Source organism: Schistocerca nitens, chromosome 3 (genome assembly GCF_023898315.1).
Source record: "Schistocerca nitens isolate TAMUIC-IGC-003100 chromosome 3, iqSchNite1.1, whole genome shotgun sequence".
Classification (NCBI taxonomy): domain Eukaryota; kingdom Metazoa; phylum Arthropoda; class Insecta; order Orthoptera; family Acrididae; genus Schistocerca; species Schistocerca nitens.
This window is the reverse complement of record NC_064616.1, coordinates 891,763,518-891,787,723: the sequence shown is the minus strand read 5'-3', so window position 1 is coordinate 891,787,723 and position 24,206 is coordinate 891,763,518. Positions and strand designations below refer to the sequence as shown.

At 37.6% G+C, this 24,206-nt stretch overlaps 1 protein-coding gene across 3 annotated transcripts in view; it reads right to left on the bottom strand.

Moving 5' to 3' along the window:
• The window catches only part of LOC126248947 (kinesin-like protein KIF3B), a 171,999-nt gene that overhangs the window by 81,434 nt on the left and 66,359 nt on the right, over positions 1-24,206 (bottom strand). For all 3 annotated transcript variants that reach the window (XM_049950472.1, XM_049950474.1, XM_049950473.1), the window contains 4 exons: positions 21,618-21,753; positions 18,897-19,046; positions 13,786-13,948; positions 11,532-11,664 (listed from right to left, as the gene is read on the bottom strand). In XM_049950472.1, coding sequence (XP_049806429.1) covers positions 11,532-11,664; positions 13,786-13,948; positions 18,897-19,046; positions 21,618-21,753 — 582 coding nt within the window. The remainder of the gene's footprint in view (positions 1-11,531; positions 11,665-13,785; positions 13,949-18,896; positions 19,047-21,617; positions 21,754-24,206) is intronic.

Genomic DNA, 24,206 nt, shown 5'->3' with positions numbered 1-24,206 from the left:
ACAGTGTTCACGGAAGATGTGTTGAGCACAAATAGCCCCACACAATTACTACAACCTGAGGAATCTGTGGTGGCAAGAGCACTATCTAACCGAGGGACACTGAACGATGTATGATGAAAAGCAGATAGTTACTTGTGCATCTTGCTATTAGGATTGTGTCTTAAAGAAACTGTTTGAAATTAAGACTTGTGGATAATATAGACACAGAGTCTATCCTGTAAGTAAAGTGTGGAATCCTGTTTTATTTTATGTTAAAAAACAACTGTCTTTGACTTTGCTGGCAGAGGCACATATTCTGCAGTGATTCATCATTTTTGTCTGCTTCCACCACCCGAGCACTGTACCTTCACTTTACATTATGAAGGAGCAGTGGTGATTTCTTGTGCAGGCACTTTTTGGTTCTCTGTGGCTCATAAAGTGGCCACACCATTCATGGTAGGAATCAGTTCTGGCAAGATTAGCAAACTGTGTTCCCACCTAAAGATGGTGGCCAGATGGACCACTGTAATAGTGTGTCCAGATGATTGAATGATCGAGTCGCATTTTTGAGAAAAGTTAGGTGTGATTTTGAAGCTCTTCAAATTTAGGGGCAACTCTTATTTATGACTTTCAATATGATATAAACAGCATAAACATTTTTTACACATTTTGTTGCCACACAAAAATGTTCAACTCATAACTGCTCATGTAACACTTGCATCCATGATGGATTTCCCCTCCGAGTGTTAGTAAATTTGTATTTCAGTCCACGTTAAACAAATTACATCTCAACTTAATGTGCTGTAAGCATTGCCCTTACTAAACAACAGACCTTTAGATGTTTCTATAAATCAGTTGGTATTCCAAGAGAAAGATTTCATTAAGTTCATGCCTGAAATGAAACTAGCACTAACCCAAATGCTTATCCTACTTACAGAAATACCTTCTGCCATTTAACCAATGTCTAAAACTACTTTTACGGCACAATGAAAATTCAGTCTTCATACCACATGGTTCATATATATGTGAGTGTCCTTGTTGCTACATCTACCCTATGTACCCCAACTGTACCACACTCCAGTCCAAACAACAGGTGATGGAAAATAAGAGGAGAGCTGGCTTTGACAGTACACATGTGATGTATCAGCAAAATTTGTCCAAAATTTATTACAAGCATAACTGTTGCCCAACTATCAGAAAGTATGAGCAGCCACAGACAAAATGTCTCCACCAGTAAAATCTGATACAATGTTGCAAAGTGTGTTGTGGCATCTCAATGTTTATTCCAGTTTTAGGGCCTTTCTGTTTAACTTAAATTAATTCACTGTGTTTTGTGGGATCACGTGAGCCAAAGCTACTCGCTAAGTGAATGACACTAAATAATTCACATAGGCGGACAAGAAAATTTGAAAACCAGATATATGACTATAAAAGCTTAAAAAATACTGACAATAAATAAATGCAGTGTAAGACTCTAAACTAAGGAACAAACTACAGTGCAAAATAACAAGAGCCTGCCACAAGGAAGCCTTTCTACTTAGATTTGAAAATGTGGAGTTTAGCACTGAAACCCCTAGTAACATCAGCACTTCTGAATTCTAAAGATATAAACTAATTCAATAATACAAACAATCCTGCTGGAGGAACATCTGCAAATGACCATTATAGTAGAGGCTGAAAATTACGCTTGAGTTATAAGTTTTTTTTTTTTTTATTTTATTTTAGTTTTCAATGCTTAAACCACAATAAGTTTTGGGCTATTATGTGCCCCTCATCAAGTGTGATACTGAAAATAAATAAGAGACCACAGCTAAAAATAATTTTTATATGCAGTATTGAACATGAGAAAACAAAAAAGAAGTACCATATAACATTTTTGAAAATATGTGCGCAGGCTAGGTGTGCACCTTGCCAACAGCTGTTTTTAAAATGTTATATTTTTTTGTTTCTCATGTATACTACTGCTTGTAAAAATTATTATTAGCATCGGTCTCTTGTTTATTTTCAGTATCATACATGATGATGGGGACGCAAGCTCAAAACTGGCCGTCATTTAAGCACTGTAAAAAAAATTCTTACTACTAAAGTGGTATTTTCAACTTCTACTACGTCAATAATACGTGTTTGTCTGATCACTCGTCTAGCCTTAGTATATCCTCAATTATTATTGCTCTTCTCAATTAATACTGCTTCTCTCTTCTTACTTCTATTTAAAGTAAATAAATCTATCATCAATCTAAAGGTTGGTTTGAACACCGTAGTGGAGGTGGTAAGCTGCTGCCTTCCTCTGAGCTTACAACTTACTTACCAAGCCATTTTATCATCAATTCAGAATCTTCTAGTTACACAATATATTTTCTCTTTAAAACAGTATGTCCTCTGGCAATTATTCTAAAAAAAGGCTTTGAGCACTATGGGACTTAACATCTGAGGTCATCAGTCCCCTAGAACTTAGAACTACTTAAACCTAACTAACTTAAGGACATCACATACATCCATGCCCGAGGCAGGATTTGAACTTGCGACCGTAGTGGTCACGCGGTTTCTAGACTGAAGCGCTTAGAACCACTCAGCCACATCGGCTGGCTAATTATTCTAACAAAAAAATTCTTTATTTTTATGTGAGCAACACAACAATTTTTTTTAAATGCCCCCCCCCCCCCCCAACACTTCACCTAACATTGGTCCTTTTTTTCACTCCCCCATTCCTGTTTAAATGAAGCAGTTTCATTAAGTATGGCTCTTGTCTTCGACCCTCCAACTTTCTGCACAACATTTATACCCTACAATTAAGATCTTGGATGCCACTCAGTTGTTTCTTCCGACTTTTTTACTTCTTCCATTCCTTCAAGCTTTGCAACATTATTCCCTTGTCACAATTTTGTGTATTTTCCCTTTACTTTTTCATACTTTCTATCTACCATAATCTCCTAATGCACAAACTACTAAAAAGTTTTCAAAGGAAGGAATTCTACAGCTACTTTTTTGTCTTCACTGCTCAGTTGTGCTCCTGTTGTTCTCACTCCAGCCAAAGATTTTTTTTTTTGTCACAAACGGGTTTATATACAGCAACCAGTTTCTCCTGGAATTCCTGAGGAACTCCTAAGAGGGACTCAACAAGAATTCTCCTAGCACAAATTGTGCAAAACACAACTCACTTTGTTCATTCACAGGACACAGAAGACTATAGCAAGACCAAGAGGATGCAGTCTTTAATGACAGAGTGTTTGCTAGAGTTCCACATTATCACTCATAAACATAGCACATGCTTAAAAGTATATTGGACCAGTTATGCAATCTGACTGAAGAATACTTATTAAACGTACCACATCTTTAGGGAGACGTGATGACATGTAAAAGTAGGGTTGGGTGTATTGAAGGGAGTGTGACTGGATCATTGTTGCTTCTCCAATACAGAAAAATAATCAATTTAGACTACCATTGCAGTTCATCTGTACACCTTATGGAGTTACTGAGGCATTACTGGATGTTGTACACGAAAAGGCTAAATAATCAATGGAAACACAAGAGCCAAACTACATGCCTATTGAATTCACAAACACAACAGACACTAAATAGGGCACTGATTGTGTCAGGTGGCAACCACTGCCACTGTATTGATCCAGGCTGAACTAACTAAAATTTGAAAGAATGTGAAGCAAGATGACAATTTGAACGGAAGAACAGGTTGGAGTCCACTGAAGTGAAGTCACCAAATGATCAGTTGTTCAAATGATGTCAAGGATGAGACAGAAGTGACATCTAGTGAACTGTAAATGTGTCTTAAGTAGCCCCCCTCCCAAACACACACACACACACACACCACCACCACCACCACCACCACCACCACCACCATCTGATATAATGTTAATACACTACATCCTTATGATCACATGAAAGTATTTACTGTAAATCAAAAGGTAAAAAGTGCAAATAAATGTCTCAAAAATCTGCAAATGTTTCACAAATTTTACTATTGTAGACTCAAATAACTCTGTAAAGGATTTCACACACACCAATGTTTACCTCAATAACCTTGGAAAGAATTATCTGCATTTTTTTACAGTTCATGTGAAAAAAAGAATAAATGAGGTCAGGTAAGTTGACACTAAGCTGAGCTTCAGAGGGCACAGATTTTTTTAACACCACAGGAAAGCCAAGAGTATTAATGATCAAAAATGCCCTGTGATATCCCAAATAAACTATACAGCAAGAATGATGATTAAAATACTTCTTGCTGTTGTACCACACCATAGTATAAAATACATTGACTATAAACTTAAAACTGATGTTTTGACCATGTTACAGTGGCTTTCCTCAGGGCAAGTCTTGCCCCGAGGAAGGCTTTGTAATACAATCGAAACATTAGTTTTAAGTTTATAATCAAAGTGTTTTATACTATGATGTGGTACAACACCCAAATGAATTTTAATTATCATGACAGCAGCCTAAGCAAGCAGTTGCAGTTACAGCCAGCACCTATTTGTCCACAAGCAGTACTGATACAAACAATGTTGACTATACAATATAACTCCTGAGCCCACAAGCCCTAAAATGGCAACTAATTCCTCAGTACTGACAGTAAATAGATAAGTCTTTCATAACTGAATAACAGTTTTTCTCAGTAAAATGGAACCACTGATCAAACAATTTGGATTTTGTAAACGACTGTTAATGGTGCACACTTCAGGTTCACCGATCACATTCTTTAATCAAAAGAAATTTTCATTTGGACTTTTCTTGAGCTGAGTAAGGCCGCTACGTACATAATATTCAACTATGAGTATAATTTATTTATAAATTTATGTCTCATTCTGACCATATATATACTCATTGTCCTTTATCTTTTACATCTCTCCACTATTACATGCATGGACCCGATAAACTAATACTGGAGAAATAGGCAGTACTGGTAGCTCACATAAATAAAAAATTCTCACGAAATGCAGAAATATCTGCACAAGATTAATACTTAGCACAAAAACTAGCAACTGACTCTTAACATTACCAAACGTTATGTAATTCACATGAATATATGGAAAAATATGTTGTTATTTGATTATACCATCACTGCGTGACCAATGGAATTACTTCCAATCTGCAAACACTTAGGGTGCCCATTTGAAGGTATCTGAAGTGGAACAACCAGATCTATTTACATCATGGAGGAAGCAGATGCCAGACAAGATTCATTGGACCAATCAAAAGCAAAGTTAATTCATTCACAAAGGATGTTAGTTTCAAGTCTCATGTTCTTAAATATTTTCCATCACCTGGTACCCTTACCAAACAGATTAATGGATGACAGGGAGGATGGTTAACACTTTGGAGATTGGCCACTTAGACAAATACTGGGCCCAGGAAACTGGCCATTTATGCTGTTATTTAAAGTGTTGTGGGCACATATGTAATTGATGTGTCTTCAAGAGTAACACATACTAGAAAGGGCCAAGCTTCAACATTTATTTTTCATATTTAGTTTGGTTCTTTGACAGATTATAAATTTTAAATTAATGATGACAGAAAGTATCATCATCCTCCTAAGAAAAAATTTCTTCATCTTGAGCTTCCAGAATTTCTTGCTCACACAACAAACATGACTTATTTGTAACAGAATTCCAGCAAACTGAGAAACTGAACAAGTACCACACATGAAATTATGCCAACGCAATCATATAGACTCGGCCATTCCTGAAAGCAGCTGTTATGTTTGCTAATGTTTCTTTCAAAATAATTCTAGAAATAGACAACAGAAGGCAGCACAATTCATGGGGCAGGGCAAGAGACATCTGCACATTGTGTTCATATGAAATGAGTTTCCAAAGGATAGGTGGCTCGCAAGTCAAGAAAATCACAGTCAGACCTATACTCGAGCATGGTCTTTTTTAACACAAAGTTGTGGCTCAAGCTATGCTCAGGCATTCCAAACTTTAAGCCAAGATATCTGCTCACTAATATCCATAACATTGCCTATGGTAATCACTGAAGCAAATATGGAGGCCAAAGAAGTTGACAGCTTCCAGAGGGGCTAAAAACTTACTGTCACTCCAGGATATACACTCCTGGAAATTGAAATAAGAACACCGTGAATTCATTGTCCCAGGAAGGGGAAACTTTATTGACACATTCCTGGGGTCAGATACATCACATGATCACACTGACAGAACCACAGGCACATAGACACAGGCAACAGAGCATGCACAATGTCGGCACTAGTACAGTGTATATCCACCTTTCGCAGCAATGCAGGCTGCTATTCTCCCATGGAGACGATCGTAGAGATGCTGGATGTAGTCCTGTGGAACGGCTTGCCATGCCATTTCCACCTGGCGCCTCAGTTGGACCAGCGTTCGTGTTGGACGTGCAGACCGCGTGAGACGACGCTTCATCCAGTCCCAAACATGCTCAATGGGGGACAGATCGGGAGATCTTGCTGGCCAGGGTAGTTGACTTACACCTTCTAGAGCACGTTGGGTGGCACGGGATACATGCGGACGTGCATTGTCCTGTTGGAACAGCAAGTTCCCTTGCCGGTCTAGGAATGGTAGAACGATGGGTTCGATGACGGTTTGGATGTACCGTGCACTATTCAGTGTCCCCTCGACGATCACCAGTGGTGTACGGCCAGTGTAGGAGATCGCTCCCCACACCATGATGCCGGGTGTTGGCCCTGTGTGCCTCGGTCGTATGCAGTCCTGATTGTGGCGCTCACCTGCACGGCGCCAAACACGCATACGACCATCATTGGCACCAAGGCAGAAGCGACTCTTCATCGCTGAAGACGACACGTCTCCATTTGTCCCTCCATTCACGCCTGTCGCGACACCACTGGAGGCGGGCTGCACGATGTTGGGGCGTGAGCGGAAGACGGCCTAACGGTGTGCGGGACCGTAGCCCAGCTTCATGGAGACGGTTGCGAATGGTCCTCGCCGATACCCCAGGAGCAACAGTGTCCCTAATTTGCTGGGAAGTGGCGGTGCGGTCCCCTACGGCACTGCGTAGGATCCTACGGTCTTGGCGTGCATCCGTGCGTTGCTGCGGTCCGGTCCCAGGTCGACGGGCACGTGCACCTTCCGCCGACCACTGGCGACAACATCGATGTACTGTGGAGACCTCACGCCCCACGTGTTGAGCAATTCGGCGGTACGTCCACCCGGCCTCCCGCATGCCCACTATACGCTCTCGCTCAAAGTCCGTCAACTGCACATACGGTTCACGTCCACGCTGTCGCGGCATGCTACCAGTGTTAAAGACTGCGATGGAGCTCCGTATGCCGCGGCAAACTGGCTGACACTGACGGCGGCGGTGCACAAATGCTGCGCAGCTAGCGCCATTCGACGGCCAACACCGCGGGTCCTGGTGTGTCCGCTGTGCCGTGCATGTGATCATTGCTTGTACAGCCCTCTCGCAGTGTCCGGAGCAAGTATGGTGGGTCTGACACACCGGTGTCAATGTGTTCTTTTTTCCATTTCCAGGAGTGTATATAACTTATGGGAAGCTATAAATGTGACATTTGGTTGTCATTCCAACCCCCCCCCCCCCCCCCTTCAACCCTTCTCCTGAGACAAGATTTGGCCATCCTGCAAATGCCAATGGTTTAAGTTTGCAACAGATCTATGCATAAGGAGCTTGCTTGCTATGTCAAAGATATCAGTATTTCTATATTCACATGGGGCAGTAGCGCTTTTGAAGAAAGAGCCTACCGTATTTACTCAAATCTAAGCCGCACTCGAATCTAAGCCGCACCTGAAAAATGAGACTCGAAATAAAGGAAAAGAAAATTTCCCGAATCTAAGCCGCACCTGAAATTTGAGACTCGAAATTCAAGGGGAGAGAAACGTTTTAGGCCACACCTCCAAATCGAAACAAAGTTGGTCCATTGTAATATGAGACACAATTTAGGTCGAATGAAAGACGATACAGCTACAGTAGTTTGGTTCGAGTCGTAGGCTTAGCAGTTAAGCTTTACCAGGTAGCCATTGCTACGCGTCAGGCGCTCCGTCCATATTTATACGGGTCCCCTTCCTTTTTCATGTGCTTCGTCTGGTTTGAATCGATTGCTTATTTTGCTTTGATCTGATAAGTGCCGTTTTCTTTGTTATAGGTGTTTCTTACTCTAAGCTGAAAATGCATTACTGTACTGTGTCATGCATTGTTTGTCGCATTTTGATAGTGCGTGTTTACGGCCTGTCGCCGCTCGCGGCATGACTTGCTTTTGTGCGCGCTACCGCCGCTTAAAAAAAAAAGAGGAATCGTCTCATTAGCGAAACAATGGCAAGAGACTGCTATTTGTTGTTACTTACACTGCTGCTTTCTTTGATAATGATCAACAAGAACCAAATAATAGACTGCGTATGATAGAACATGTTCTGAACGAGAGTTTAGTGAAAATTTTTCTCCGTTTGAAAATCTTTGCGGCCGCTTCTTTAGTACATCAAATTCTGCACAGAAATTAGTCATCTTACATTTAAAATCTAGTCAGTTGCCGTGCTTCATTTCTGACTGTATCACTATTAGGCATAAGAATAATACGAATATAAACATGACACGATACGTATATTCTTCCGCGTTTGCTGTTGTCTCACTCTAGTTTCGTAGTTTATTAGGCAGACTGGATTTAAGTGAAATAGCAGCAAACACGAAAGAATACATGGCAAAATGTGTATATTCGTATTATTCTTATGGTGAAGAGAATAGTGCATGTGATTCACATTTCATCAGGTTCCTATTAGCAACCATCTCTTCTCACAGGTAGGAAAAAACTAGGAACGTAGAGTTGGCCATATTGACAAACATCCCTAACAGTCTTGCCAGTCGGATTTTCGTAGTACATTGAAATTCTGCTACATTCGAAGATGAACAATACGGAATTTGTATTTACTTCGTTGGATAATGTATGAAAATGCAGTGGTCGAAACTCGGGGCGGAGAAAAAAAAGCTCGTCTTCTACCTTTTTTTAAAATTTATTTACTGATGCAGAGGTTTTGGTGCCAGTATTTATCTTTGTGCCCACAAAGCATGCTTGTGTAGCGCTACATATATTCGACGACAGAAGTTAGTTGTTGCGGCACCTACCAACATTTTTCAGAACTTCCGCTTGCTTTGCACTCGATTCTAAGCCGCAGGCGGTTTTTTGGATTACAAAAACCGGAAAAAAAGTGCGGCTTAGATTCGAGTAAATACGGTAATTACAGAACAGACAACTTAATCACAGTGTACCGATGCTCCACACATACTCTCTCATGTAACACACAACCTTTCACTTTATGGCTTGCCTTTAAAGTAGATGGTTCTTCCCACTGTTTGCATAGGTACTAATACAGATTATGCAATACTGTAGCTGCAAAAATTATAAGAATATCACATAATTTAATGTTGTTAGCTACTTCAGACAAGTTTTGTTTCGCACTAGGAGCTAAGAATTTTATATTTCATAAAATATCTTCCCTTCTATTAGGCCATCTGCTGCAGCAATCATATGTAGAATGCTTGAAATAAAGAGTCTTGGTTGCAATTTATTCTTTTATTAACCAGGCATTTCGCCTTCATGGGTTAGCTGAAGATTATCTAGAAGGATAACAAAATAAGAAAAAATTAGAATATGGTCCTAGCTTGCATGATTCTAAATGTGAATTTTCCTTTCACAGCATAAAAAAATGTGTTAGACTGAAGCAAGTTTCAAGCCAGATAAACCGGCAGAGGCCTAGACAAAAACAACTAATGTGATATTGTTTAACAGTGGGACAGACTGTTAAACAAATACTCAAACTGAACAAAACATATCTTAAAAAAGTGGTACTGGCAGGCGAGAATGGTGCAATGGTAGGATTACACTCATGAAGGAGGACACGCATTGAAACAGAATACACAGAGATGCCATTGCAACTTCCTGGCAGGAGTGTCAAGTGGGCACACAGGCAAGCAGTGGACCAAGGCTTGCATACAGTGACTGCAGTTGACACATACAGGTGGTGCTCAAAGCAGTTATATGATAGTCAGCATATTTAATGCTCACGAAAGACATCTAAAAATGGTTGAATCAGTGTAACGAAATTAAGAGATTACAATTAATCAATTCTTAGATGGTATATTTTTCAAATCGAGTGGGGAGTTCTTGATTTAAGAATTTGTTTTATTCCAAGTTATTGTGAAGAAGCCCATCTTTGATGGTTATCTTATTACCATTTTATTTAGTTATGGCTGGTGTCACTATTTTATTTATTTGGAGTAACTTACAAGTTTCCTTTTATGTGCAATTATGTTTTGATTAATTGTATCCCAAAAATTTCATTATAGTCATCAAACAATTTTTAGATTTTTTGTATGCATTAAATGTACTGACTGTCATTAGTTGCTCTGAGTACACCTATGTTTGTTCTCTGCAGTCATTGTATGCAAGCCTCACCCCATTTCTCGTCTGTATGCCCACTTGACGCTGTTGCCACTAAGTTGCAGTGGCGTTTCTGTGTATTCTATGTGTATACTTCCTTGTTAGTCTGGTCCTACCACTGCACCATTCTGACCTGCGGGTGCGACTTTATTAAGGAATGTTTCATCCAATTTGATCATCATCACATTATATATTAGTTGTTTTTGACTAGGACTTCTTTGCGGGTTTATTTGGTTTAACATGTGCTTCAATCTAGCACAGATCCATTTTATGGTTTTTAAAATGTTCTAAAAGGAAAATTTTAAGGTTAGTAACAATTTATTATTCACGTTTAGAATTGTGTGTGCTAGGACTGTACCCTAACTTTTGATTATTTTGTTAGCCCTAGAGATAATCTGAAGATGCCCCATGAAGGTAAACCACTTTTAATAAAAGAATAAATTGCAACCAAGACTGTTTTTAATTAAAAAATGTTATATTTCACTTTCTGAGAATCTTCAATCTCTCATCAAAACAGTGGTGACATAAATTGTTTTATTATATGAAGTACAGTCAATGTTCTTTTCAATGTTATTTGATTGCAGTAACTCCTACACATCTCAAAAAAATTAACTATACTTTGACCAGAGCAACAAAGAGACTGAAAGCTGGGCATGGAAGTTGGTTGTGTCCTTGGTTCACTGTTTCCCACCTGCTTATTATCACTGCAGCAGTAATAGATGTGTGGGCTTATGTATAGTAGTGAGATTGCTTGACAGGATCTTATCACTTCTCTGCACACTTTGTTTGCTTCAGAGATTCTATTTCACAAAGTTAAAACTCCACACACATAAACAAAATTTCCCAGAACAGTTATGTTACCAACCACAACGGTCATCTCCAGCTAACTGTGGTAAACAACATATGACAATGGTTAACAGAGTAGAAGACATGTACATGATCATTCTTGGATTTGTTTATGGTGTGGTAGCTGTTCTCCGAACTGCTAATGGCCAATCACTTTGTTACTCTGTCCCAAGTATATAAAAAATTCTATAAAATGGTTACAGACAAATTCCCAACAATTCAGGATACAACACTGGTTTTCTTGCAGACTGCCACACTTAAGTATTATCAAAGTCATGGTGTAAAATGCTTGAATTGAAGAGAAATTTGACATTACCTTGTAACAACCTTGTAAGCTTAGAATCTCTGTATGGTATATGAGAATTCTTTCCATCCACTAAAGCAGAAATTACATTGCCTAGTGCAGACAATGACAAATTTATCTTTGTAGCCTCTTTCAATCTTTCACCCTGTCAAAAAGAGTTAAATAATAAATACTGACATTATATAGAATAGTGTCCTACAACTAGTTCAAAGTAAGTATCAAAGGAGCATTTCTTTTTTGTTTGTGTACTTTGTGAGAAACAAGAGCTCAAAGTTGCTTCCCCATATTCAAATTACAGAAACATTCAATGGTGTAACCACAAACCTAGGCTAAAATAATGATAATATTTCTTTGCTGGAAATACTAACAAGAGTTTGAAATTCAATCTCTTGTGATGACAGTTGCTATAAAGTACACAGGTGTTGCATTTAGCATTGCTGAACAGTGACATATGCATTAATTTATTAAACAGCTAGACATTCAAGCACAAATTAGTACCACAAATTATCCTAACATCTAAAATAATTAAACAATGGAAAGTCCAGGACAGAATATCAACAACATTATGAGAAGGATATATTCTACTCACTGTAAAGATGACACGAGTTGCAGACAGGCACAACTAATAGACTGTTATACATTGAGCTTTCAGCCAAAGCCTTCTTCATAAAAGAAAACACACACACACACACACACACACACACATTCACACAACCAGGCATACATGACTGCTATATCTGGCCATGGGGACCAGGATGCACCTCTCGTGTTGAATGAAAGCAGCTGTCCGCAGGGAAGGAGAAGGAGAAGGAATAGCAAGATACGGGTAGGGGGACAGAAGAGTGCTTCCTGGAGAGCATGCAGTTATTAGATGGCAGAAGAACAAAGCTGCCAAGAGCAGTGTTGGGAGGCTGTGGGGGAGGGAGGGGGAGGAGTGAGTAGAGTAGAAAAGGATAAGAGCAGCAAAGAGGAAAGACAGGCAGGTGCAATAGCAGAGGACAGTACACAATGAGAGTGGGGACGTGAGTAGCGAGGTGGTGATAGGAGGAAGGGGGAGGGGGGGGGGGACTGTTTAAGTGGAGGGTGTGGGAACCCTGTGCTACCGTAGGTTGGGGCCAGTATAATTTCAGAAGTGGAGAATATGTTATAAGGATAGTTCCCATCTGCACAGTTCAGGAAAGCTGGTGGTGAAGGGAAGGATCCAAATGGCCTGTGTTGTGAAGCAGTCATTGAAATCAAGCTCAGTTTAACATAACATGCTGGATTTCCATGGCTGCTTCACATCTAGATGTGCCCCTCCACCACTAGCTTTCCTGAACTATGCAGATGGGAGTTATCCTTACAACACATCCTTCACTCCCCTAATAGTCCTTGCCTCAATCTCCAGTAACCTACTGTCCCCACACCCTCCACCCAACAGTTTCCACCCCTTCTGTCCAATCACTTCCTCCCAATTCATGTCCCCTCACCTCACTGAGCGCTGCTGGCCAACAATGTACCCACTAATCTTTTCCCTTCCTCTGCTCCTCTCCCTTTTATGCTCCCCCCCCCCCCCCCACCCCACCCCCAGCCACCCAATGCTGTACCTTTTAGCCTTGTCCTGTTGCCGTCTAATCCTTTCACACTCCACCAGACAGTGCTCTTCTTTCCCCCTACCCGTACCCTGATATCCCTTCCCCTTCCCCCACTCTAGATTGCTGCTTTCGTTCAACGCGAGAATTGTATTCTGGCAGCAGCAGCCAGAGATGGTCGTCATGTGTGCATGATACATGGGTGATAGTGTGAATGTGTTTTTTTTTTTCTTTTCTGAAGAAGGCTTTGGCCAAAAACTTAATGTGGTACAGTCTCTTAGTAGTGCCTGTCCACAACTCAATGCGTTATCTTTACGGTGAGTGGCAATCTATCTAAAATAAGTAGGTCGAGTTCTACAGGAGAGAAAGTTAACAATTGTTTTATTTTCTCGTATGTATTGGTAACACGTTTTATTTTGTCTGATGTACTAAGATATGGTTGGATGTAAATTTAACATCTTAAACAAACACACACACACACACACACACACACACACACACACACACACACACACACACACACTTGACATGCATGTAAATCATTAGTCACAATTCTTTGTGACAAGTTGATTGCTGGAATGTTGTCTAAGCTAAAAGATACAATGAATGATGGAGTACTACTGCAGTGTATTGTAACAATGTTATATGAAATATTGAAAATGTGTGTTTGAAAAATACAGAGAAAGAGATTTTACCTTTGTTCCAGTTTTACACTGTTTCTCACTTCCAGCAAGATCTACCAGATTCAATTTTCCAACTTTGACCATCTTCTGACAGCTGTCAACAGTTGGACCCATCTCTACCGTAATCATGAAAATGGCATGTGATCGAGAACTTCTTTCATTCATATTAGTAGTACTGCAACAGACAGAATCTCTATCATTCCCATGGATAAGAACTGAACCACTGCACTTTTAGAGTTGCAAAAACATTAGACTGAAGAATATAGACTGAGCAACAGAAGCAGGTATTTCAGGCAGAATATAAGTAGATTTCTGACCAGTAAGACAAAGATTTTCTTAAGGCTAGGAAAAACTTGCCTATGTATTAAAAAAAATCACACTTATGCCACATATATACACAGGGGTGGACACAGTTTTTCAGTGCAGGGGGGGGGGGGGGGCATTAGGATTAGGAGGGTAAACATGTCCTTTTATGCTTTGTGAGTTTAATTTTAAAATAAACACACACACTATATATATATATATATATATATATATATATATATATATATATATATATATAAAAAAAACCCATTCTTGGTTTTATGCAACCAGTGCAGTGCTTCCAAATACCATGTTCAAGATTTTCATACTTTCTCACTATGCACAAACTATTAGTCCTACAGGAAAAAAAGAACACGACCTTTTTGTAGAAAATGTAATGTAGTTAAATTTTGTATTGGGATATATTCTCACTAGAGGCCATAGTTTTTGAATTATTCAAGAAAAATATACAAAAGCGATCTTCAAATGCATTTTTCTTGAGTAACTCAAAAACTATGGTCTCTACAGAAAGAGTATCCCAGTACAAAAGTTAACCACATTAAATTTCCTACATAAAGGCCCTGTTCATTTTTTCAGCAGGACAAATAGTTTTGCACACAGCAAGTGAGAGAATACGAAAAACTGCTACTTACCATAAAAATGACACGTTAAGTTGCAGACAGGCACATCTAAAAGACACTTACAAATTAGCTTTCAGTCACAGCCTCCATCAGAAAGGAAACACACATTCGTTCACACTAGCAAGCACAGTTCACACACATGAAGGCCATCTCCGGCAGCTCAGACCAGATACTTTACATTACACACTAAAAATTAATTTTATTACAGTCATTACTGCATATGGTACACATATAAGAAATATAATTTTATTACAGTCATTATTATATATGATACTATGAAAGCTTCCTCTTCTGTTTCCTACATACGATATCCAACACTTCCTCAGCATTCATCATGGATGCAATATCTTGATGGATATGCATCAGTGACAATCCATTTAAATGATCTTCCTTCATCCTGCTGCGAAAATATGTCTTCAGATGGCATAAGGTTGAGAAAGATTCCTCTGCAGTACAGGTTGTTGTTGGAAATGTGCACAATAACTAACACAAGACTAATATATGGCAGTGTCATTGCTCTTTTATAGGTCTCTAATGGAAACTTTTTCATATTTTCATCCATTTGTTGAAAAATTTGCAGCTCTCTCTTCAAAGCTACAAAACATGGGAGGTCATCATTGTATGGTTCAGCATTTTGCAAAACATGCTCTATATCTTTATCATTAAAGAATTGCGAAAGCAATTTTTGTAGATGTCAGATTTTTTTAACTGAGTTGTAGGGAGTCTTAATGACATTTCATTTAACAAATGATCAAGAAAAGGTATGAACACTGACAGACTTTAATACTCTTCTACAGACTGTCTGAAAATTGGGTCTGTTGGTCTGTTCAAAGCATAGCTGTACATTGCTGCGTAAACAGAGAGCCACCTATAAGCGTTTCTGAAAGTTCTCCATTGATTATTAATATTGTTTGTCTATTTATATGTTCAATTAGCTTTTACCACTGGCTTAATTTGTGTATCAGTAGTATTCTTATGATGAGTGGGTACCAGAGCAGCACAGCTCATGATATGCACCTTCTCTTCCGCTGCCCCAACACACACAGTCAAAGTTTAATGTATTTGTATTGTAACACCAGTATCGATTGTCAGTAGTTTATACAATGTAATTATGTGTATGTAACTATGAAGTAGTTGTTCTTTACTGATTAAGATCTTTGAATTGTCAGAGGGAAGTGGAAGTTTGTGATTTGTGTGTTGCAAAAACTTAATAATGTTTAAAAATAATGAAACTTTATAAAATATGCCTGTTTATAAAAGAGAAATTGTATGTAGAAAACTGGTTCATACTTAGGGAAGTTGTATTGTAAGGAAGGAAAAGGTGTAGGGAACTCCCTCTGCTACGGAAGGGGCTTTGAACGTGGGAAAAGGTGGATCTGGCGGTCAGTCTGGGTGGCGAGCGAGACAGACAGACAGAGAGAGAGAGAGAGAGAGAGAGAGAAGAGAGAGAGAGAGAGAGAGAGAGAGCACACATTACGCAGTCAGTGGCTAGACGTTGTACTGTTAACAACGCGGGTGCCAAGTGAGGCATTTGGAAGGCAATTGATGTTGAAATTGCCACGGATTGGCTCTGGCTGTCATATGGTGCTCTTGTTATCATGGAATGGTTCTGAAATGAAGGAAATATGTCACCAAGAAGAATTTATAAAGAGCATACAACTTCAAGAGCATGGGACCACTTAGCCGCCACCTGCTTGCCACCACTATTGCGCCACTGCTCCACCAACTGCAGGAGTTCAGATATGTATCACAGTATGGACCAGTATATAGATGTGAGTGTTTTTCAATAATAATTTCAATGATAAGAAATTCGCGTCTGAACTTTCAAACTGTCCTGTTCATGAAACCAAGCTGGGTCCTATCCTAAACATGTTAAAGACAGAGTATCCTGTTTATGAAGAAGCACTAACTTGTTTCTATTTGAATGTGCCTCAGTTTCAGTGTTAAAGCATATAAATGTTGCTAGTTAAATTACTTATTTCACAGGTAAAGAGAGAGGCACATAATTTGGAACTTACAAAAAACTTTATTTTGCTTTTAATTGTTTCTACTTTGAATGTGCCAAAGTTTTAGTGCTAAAGGGCATAAATGTTAGTTAAAATCACTTGCTTCACAAGTAATGAAAGAGTCACACAATTTTGTACCTACTTGAAACTTAACCTTACCTTGAACTTAAGAATATTGTTAGTGTAAATTGCTATGAAGCATTGAAAGATAAATAATTTCAAGTGGGGTTAGAAATCAGTATTAGTGTGATGCAAATTGTTTAAGAAATGTGTGCATAGTTTGCTTATAAGGGAAGTAACTGTTTATGGGTCCCCACTATATTCTTTTCTATTATGAGAAAGTTAAACTAAAGATTGTTTTGCTAAAGAAATCTGAAGTATTTCCATAAATGATTGAAGCCCTAGAAATTTACAAATTTTTCACAATGTAAAATATTTAACTTTACATGTGTAGCCAGTAAAACCTACATGGTAAATCATTCACCCACTATGCAATCACAACACTATAAACATCGTCATGTTTTAGTGTGCTTTTATCATAAATTATGACAAAAAAAAAAAAGAAAGAAAGAAAGAAGAAGAACAAATGAAATGGAGATATAACACAAGCCGCACTTACCTTTCATTAATTCCAGGCTTTCTACATTTTTTTAAACTCACAATTCCCGTAAGTGACACAGTTAATTATTCATTAATGCTAACTGAACACATTAGCATAGTTTGTGTACAGGAGTGTATTCAGAACATCAAGCAAAGTTTAGAATTGGATAAATGCAGATTTGCTGAGTCCTACATCAAGTATCTTGCTCACATTATTACGTTTGAAGGAGTAAATCCAGTCCCTCAACTAAAAAAGTGCCCTTGAACACTTTCCTACTTCTAAAAACATTTAGAAGTTGCAATATTTTTTAAGATTAATTGATAAGATTCAGTTTTTGTTCCATAGACCCAAAAATGATATGATTCTTATGGGTGTGGAACATGTCTAATTATTACTTTTATTTTGTTAAAGATAACACAACTGCAACCAAAACCGTTACAAAATTGTTAACAAAGGGAATATCTTTTCTATGGCAACCAGAATAAAAAACTTTGTTATTAAAATGGTAACAGCAGAAAAAGCACAGTGATTACCGATCATGCTACTACTTCTTGGCTACTAAATATTTAAAAACTCTTTGCAGTCAATTAATGTGTAGGTTATTGAAATTCGGTGAATAATATTACATTATACAAAATGAAAAGGCAAATCATCACCAAAACTCTGATGAATGAGGCAGAAAAGTTTGAATTTTAGGAGCAGATGAACTGATCACACTGATTCAGAAATGTTCATAAAATTGACAATGAATGCTAAAAATACTTCATGTTGCCACAATTTATGACACTGGATGGATGTGTACTGCAAGACATCAAACAAGAATTGTCTAGCAGTACTGAAGTCACTAGGTCAATGAATTACCCATCAGTGCCATCATATCATACAAATATGTAGCAAAGGTAAGCAAAACACCCAGCATCACCCTGTAACCAAGTAGAGGTGGGCATTGTGCAAATGTTTTGGAATGAGACATATGTGCACATTGGTCCTGGGAAACGTGTGTCCAATATGCATCATACAAAACTCATTTGCAAACCTTATCCAAATCATATTGAACAGTAGATCTTGATGCAACTGGATTTTTATTCATGGTTTATTTAATTAATATTACACAAGAACCTGTTACCAAAGCTTTTGCTAATCATTAAGTAGTGCTTTTGTATAGACTATAAGCTATCACGACTGCCAAAGGAACTAATTTTATATCAAGTAACTATATACATTTATGAAGATTAAGAAGTGATAATACCTGATTCTACCACGAAGGCAATGTAACGGTAGAAAGAAACCTACAAAACCATTACAGAACTGTTACCATAATATTAAATCAAACTGATAATGGGTATAACAAAAACAATCAATCTAGATCGCAACTAATGTTTATTTGTTCTGGTAACTGGTTTCAGTCAAACATGACCATCTTCAGACCACTAACTCCAAAATTAACAAAATGATCCAAGTATGATACAGCTCATTACCATACAAACTAACATACAGTAACATAGTTACTGTTACAGTTGAGATCTTCTCCATTAGAGTTTGCTGGTGCATGAAAATATTCCAAAAACTCACCCAATACTCCTATTTTGGTTTCCACGTGTCATAATTCTTTCAATTTCTTTAACATTTCTACATATATACGATGAAAGATCTTGTACATAAACACCTTCTGCCCCTTCTCTCAACTCATGTTTCTTTTCTGGATTCTTGTTCAAGAGATCTCTGAAAATGATAAAACGATAAACTGATAAAAAATTCAAGTTCTTAGCACAATTTAAAAAAAGAACAAAAGAAAGGCTACATGGTAAAACATAACAATGGTGTATGGGCCCCACAAACAAATTTATGTTCACTGAACAATAATGAAATCAGTGTGCATTGGTAGCTCAGTTGTTTCACCAGTAAATGACCAAACCTGACTGCCATGTATAGAACAGCTTCAAATATCTGATTACTTTAGAAATAAGTTCCCATGTTAAATATATGCCTTGAAGCACAAAAGTGAGAAAAAGTTTAGAAAAGATTTGAAATTATGCTTAAAATTTGTTGGAAATGGCTAAGTGCTTCATTATAAAACAGTTTATGACTATAAACTGAGTAAGTTGCACTCCATTTTAAGCAACAGGCAGTTTTTCTTGCAATAATGTAGTAAGTGTCAAACTTTTGTTAAGTTTGTTGCAAGTCACTAAGTGCTCTAACTATCAAATACTGAATGAAGGAAGTCTGTGTATTTGCACATCATCATCATTTATGCTGCCCCAAGACAAACTTACAGTTTTCAACTGTAATACCTCATTGTGTTAAACTTTTAACATAAGATTATACCTCTTAATGAGTAAATTATTACAGCATTTTAAATTTCAAAATTTGGAAATAATTACACAAAATAATGAAAATCAAATTTTTGTTGTCCCTACATTGTGGTCTGTACTGGGTTCTGGGATAGCATTTTAGTAATATAGATGCTGGTCCAGAGGCCAATTCCAAGTCAGTTCTACAATTTTTTTGTTGCACTTTTCACTTCATTCTCCAGTGGCAATGCTTGTTTATTTGCAAAATGCAATAGTTTGGATTACACATTAAATTATAGATCCATCTGGATGTATAAGTCTGCTTAAAAGGCTGAGGACAAGAGTATGTGACTTCTAAGCAGGCCACAACTAGAAAAACACTGTAGGGACCAAATAAACCTTCCTAAACAGACAATGCGAATATATACCTCTGCCATTCTTGGCATTGATAGTTTCTTAAAGCACTGAATAACAAGGCTTTAAAACCTATTGAAACTTCCGTTCAAGTAGAAAACCACAGAAAACTATGACCAACAAACTGTAATTCTACAGCTGAAATCTCAATGTGATGTGACACCATGGTCTACAGCAGTTTTTGATCGAAGTCAAACTGGTTGCACCACATAATGGTCAATGCCATATGGTCATGAATTATCAGCTGCTGAACAATGTATTCTCCATGGTATCGTTTAGAAAGATAATTAAGACAACACCCCATCAGAATACTCCACTGGCTGTTTTCCTATGTTCTGGGCCACTGTGATGGGGTGTGTTCTCTGTTGATAAGACTGAAGCATGGAGAATTATACTGTTTCTTTTCATTTACTTGGCAGATTCCCAACTGCTTCAATGTTTTTCAGCTGTAGTGAATTTCTTCCACATATTTTCCTCTGTCTTTACAATATGAAACCTGCCATAATAAATACTATGTACCTAAAATATCTGCATCCAAAAAATGATAATCATGCCAACAGATGATTTAATGGTGTTGCCATGTGTTTCTTAAGCTAATTTATTACCTGGACCCATTTTCTAAATTAAGGTCAAAATTGATCTCCAGCTAGTGACATATACAACTGGCTCTTAGTTTCTTCATTTTTTTGTTAATTTTTCATTTAGGATTCATTTCCAATTATCAAAGTACATACGAATGTTTGAAACTTCTGAAGGCCACATGTGATACATTTTCTGCCAAAACAATTATATGTAATATCTAGACAGCTCTTCATGTAATTGTAAATGAAGAACTGTAATACTTTCAACTTTAATATGCTCCTCTTGGATAATTCACAAAATAACAAACCATAAACTTTTTTCCTAGAAACTTCAGATGCATTTAATCATCACTTTTTGCCATTTTAAGTAGAAAACATCCAAGTGGAGAGATTTCAACAATTGAACTCTTACTTTTTGTAAGATTATATGTTTCTTTCTGATAATACTGGTTGCACCAACTGCAGTTAATGTGCTTCCAAAGGGTTGTACAGGAAGGCACAAAGTAAGAGGTCAATGTAGTTAAACAGATTACTGTCTCTGTATAAACAAACTGCTGAGCACAACAATGCATTTTAAATTTTTGTAGAAACAAAATTCATTCACACAACTATTACATTTATTCCAAATTTACATACTAGCAGTCATTTGCATGTTCAAATAGGATCAATATGAAGAAAACAGGATACCTATTATCCTCTTTGCAACTTGTCTGTACACCAATTAGTTTCCCCATCACCAGATCTAGTCACTTTTACGGAACAGAAACATACTATATTTTTAAATGTAAAACATTTCTTATTTTTTCCTTCATGACCATTAACTGTAGCCAGAAAGCTCACAGGTTTTGCTACAAGTCCAAAAATTCTTGATCATGTACGAAACTCAGAGGAAGCTGTCTAGGAAAACTATAAGTAAACAGTTACACAACCCATTCAACATTTAGCAAGCACGCCTAAAAATTATGTTAAGTACCAGACAAATTATAGTGTACATTATGTACACATACCTTATTTCTTCTTGATAGATTTCCAAATATGAGGATCGGACTAAATATTCCATATTTGAGGAACGGGCAATGTGACTAAATATCTGATCAAATGAACGGGGTATTATTCCTTTCTCAGTCTGATTCAGCCGGGACCCTGCAACATTAAACAATATCAAAATTTTATGTTATGGGATTAAATTGCCTCACTTTTTTTGCCTAAATGCGGAAAATATATGCCAAGCAGAAATTTTATATGCCATGATTTCTCTTCTGTTCATTGCTAATTTGCTTCACATTTTCCTCTGCAAAATTACCAAGCAAACTATTTTCTTACTTATCAGCGTATTTCATAATTGTCTGAAATCTAGATGTAAATTTAGTGATATATGTGAAACAAGGAGTATCTGCAAGATTATACAGGAATTTACTCCCCTGTGATTAAAAAAAAAAAAAAAAAAAAAATAGGTGCAGTGAATGTAGTAGAAAATACATTCAAGATAGTGCCATTTAAACATCACGAAATATTTATGACCCTCTTCTGCATGGTGTAAATCACCAATGAGGAAATGTTAAACAACTCTCAATTAAGTCTAATTAATCCACAAGAAACTATATACATTTCATAGTATAGTAGTTTAATGAGTTTCAGAGAAGTAAAATCCTCCCACGTACCTATGAATGACATTTAACAAGAAAATGGACACTGAAATGACTAACTGAAACAAAGTAATTTAAACTGGAAGTATTATTGTAGGCCTAAAAACTTCATTACAACACATTAAAGAAGGTGAATAATGAGGTTTATCAATACTGATCCCAGTGTTGATAGAGACAGCAGATTAAGATTTGACATATTAGTTCCCTCGTGCACATCAGACTGGTTTCAACAATCCACACATATCTGTAGAGGCAATCTCTGTTGTATTCTATATACAAGCCTTTAAACATCACCTGTACACAAGGTTACACCATGCAAAGAGTGAACGTAACTGAATTCTGACAGGGGTATATTGTCTATCAAAAATTTAAGGTATGATCTTGTAGTTTCGGCCTTATGCAAAATATACCACAATGCAAAACTTTAATGGTGAAGTAATAAAAGTAATGGGGTAGAAAAAAAAGAAGTTTTGGTGTGCAAACTAGCACAAAAGAGGTGAATAAATGATCAGATCTTTACACCTTAAAATTGGAATCTATTATGAATTATGAAATATCTTCTAATGTGAGTGCAGCTGTCCTTCAGAATTTGAACTACTATTTCTCTTTTGACTCTAGCTCCTTTTTAATTGTATTTTAAGTATTAAATTTAGTTGTATACATCTACATCTATATCAATGTGGATAATCTGCAAATCACATTTAAGTGCCTGGCAGAGGGTTAATCAAGCCTTCTTCACAATAATTCTCTGTTATTCCAATCTCGTGCAGTGCACAGAAAATCTAACACCTATGTCTTTCCGTGTGAGCTCCGATTTCCCTTATTTCATTATGATGATTGTTTCTCCCTATGTACATTAGCATCAACACAATATTTTCACATTTGGAGAAGAAAATTGATGATTGAAATTTTGTGAGAAGATTCTGCCACAACGAAAAATGCCTTTGTTTTAATTATGTCCACCCCAAATCCTGTGTCATTTCAAGTGACAATACAAAACGTGCTGCCTGTCCTTTAACTTTCTTGATGTACTCTGTCAATCCTATCTGGTAAGGATCCCATACTGTGCAGCAGTATTCCAAAAGAGGATGAACTAGTGAAGTGTAGTGTAGGCAGTCTCTTTAGTAGATCTGTTACATTTTCTGAGTGTCCTGCCAATAAAACACAGTCTTTTGTTAGCCTTCACCACAACATTTTCTGTGTGTTCCTTCCAATTTAAGTTGTTCTTAACAGTAATTCCTAGGTATTTAGCTGAATTTACATCCTTTAAATTTGACTGATTTACTGTGTAACCACAGTTTAACGGATTCCTTTTAGCACTCATGTGGATGACCTCACATTTTTTGTAATTTAGGGTCACAATTGCCAAGCATCATCAGGTTACCTTCCATTCAGAAAGTGGGTGCACTCAGCGACTTATGTGGCTTATAAATTATAGAGTACAGCAATCGGTCATCGTTTTTAGATTTTATTACGCAAATCCAGATTTCGGCTAGTGGCTAGCCATTCTCAATGCCCTATGTTCTATTCTCGATGCATGTAAGTCCCCATTGTTCGGGTGTCAGTCACATTTCTTTGAATGCTACTGTCTACTAATGACAGCATCATCTGCAAAGAACCCGAGACGGCAGCTCAGATTGTTTCCTAATCATTTATATAGATAAGGAACAGCAAAGGGCCTATAACACCACCTTGGGGAATGCCAGAAATCACTTTTGTTTTACTTGATGACTTTCCATCAATTACTACATTTCTAACTTTGTATTATACTGTTCTAAACTGTAATTTGCAAACTTCATTTAGTGAGCATGCCCCTTTTCAGCTGTTTGCAACGGTGTTGTAAGCACAGGCCACAATCATTTGGGAAAATAAGTATCACCAGCTTTGGACAGAGGTATGGCCTGCGTGGAGCAATCAGGACATTGATGATAATGTGGACTGAAGTCTACT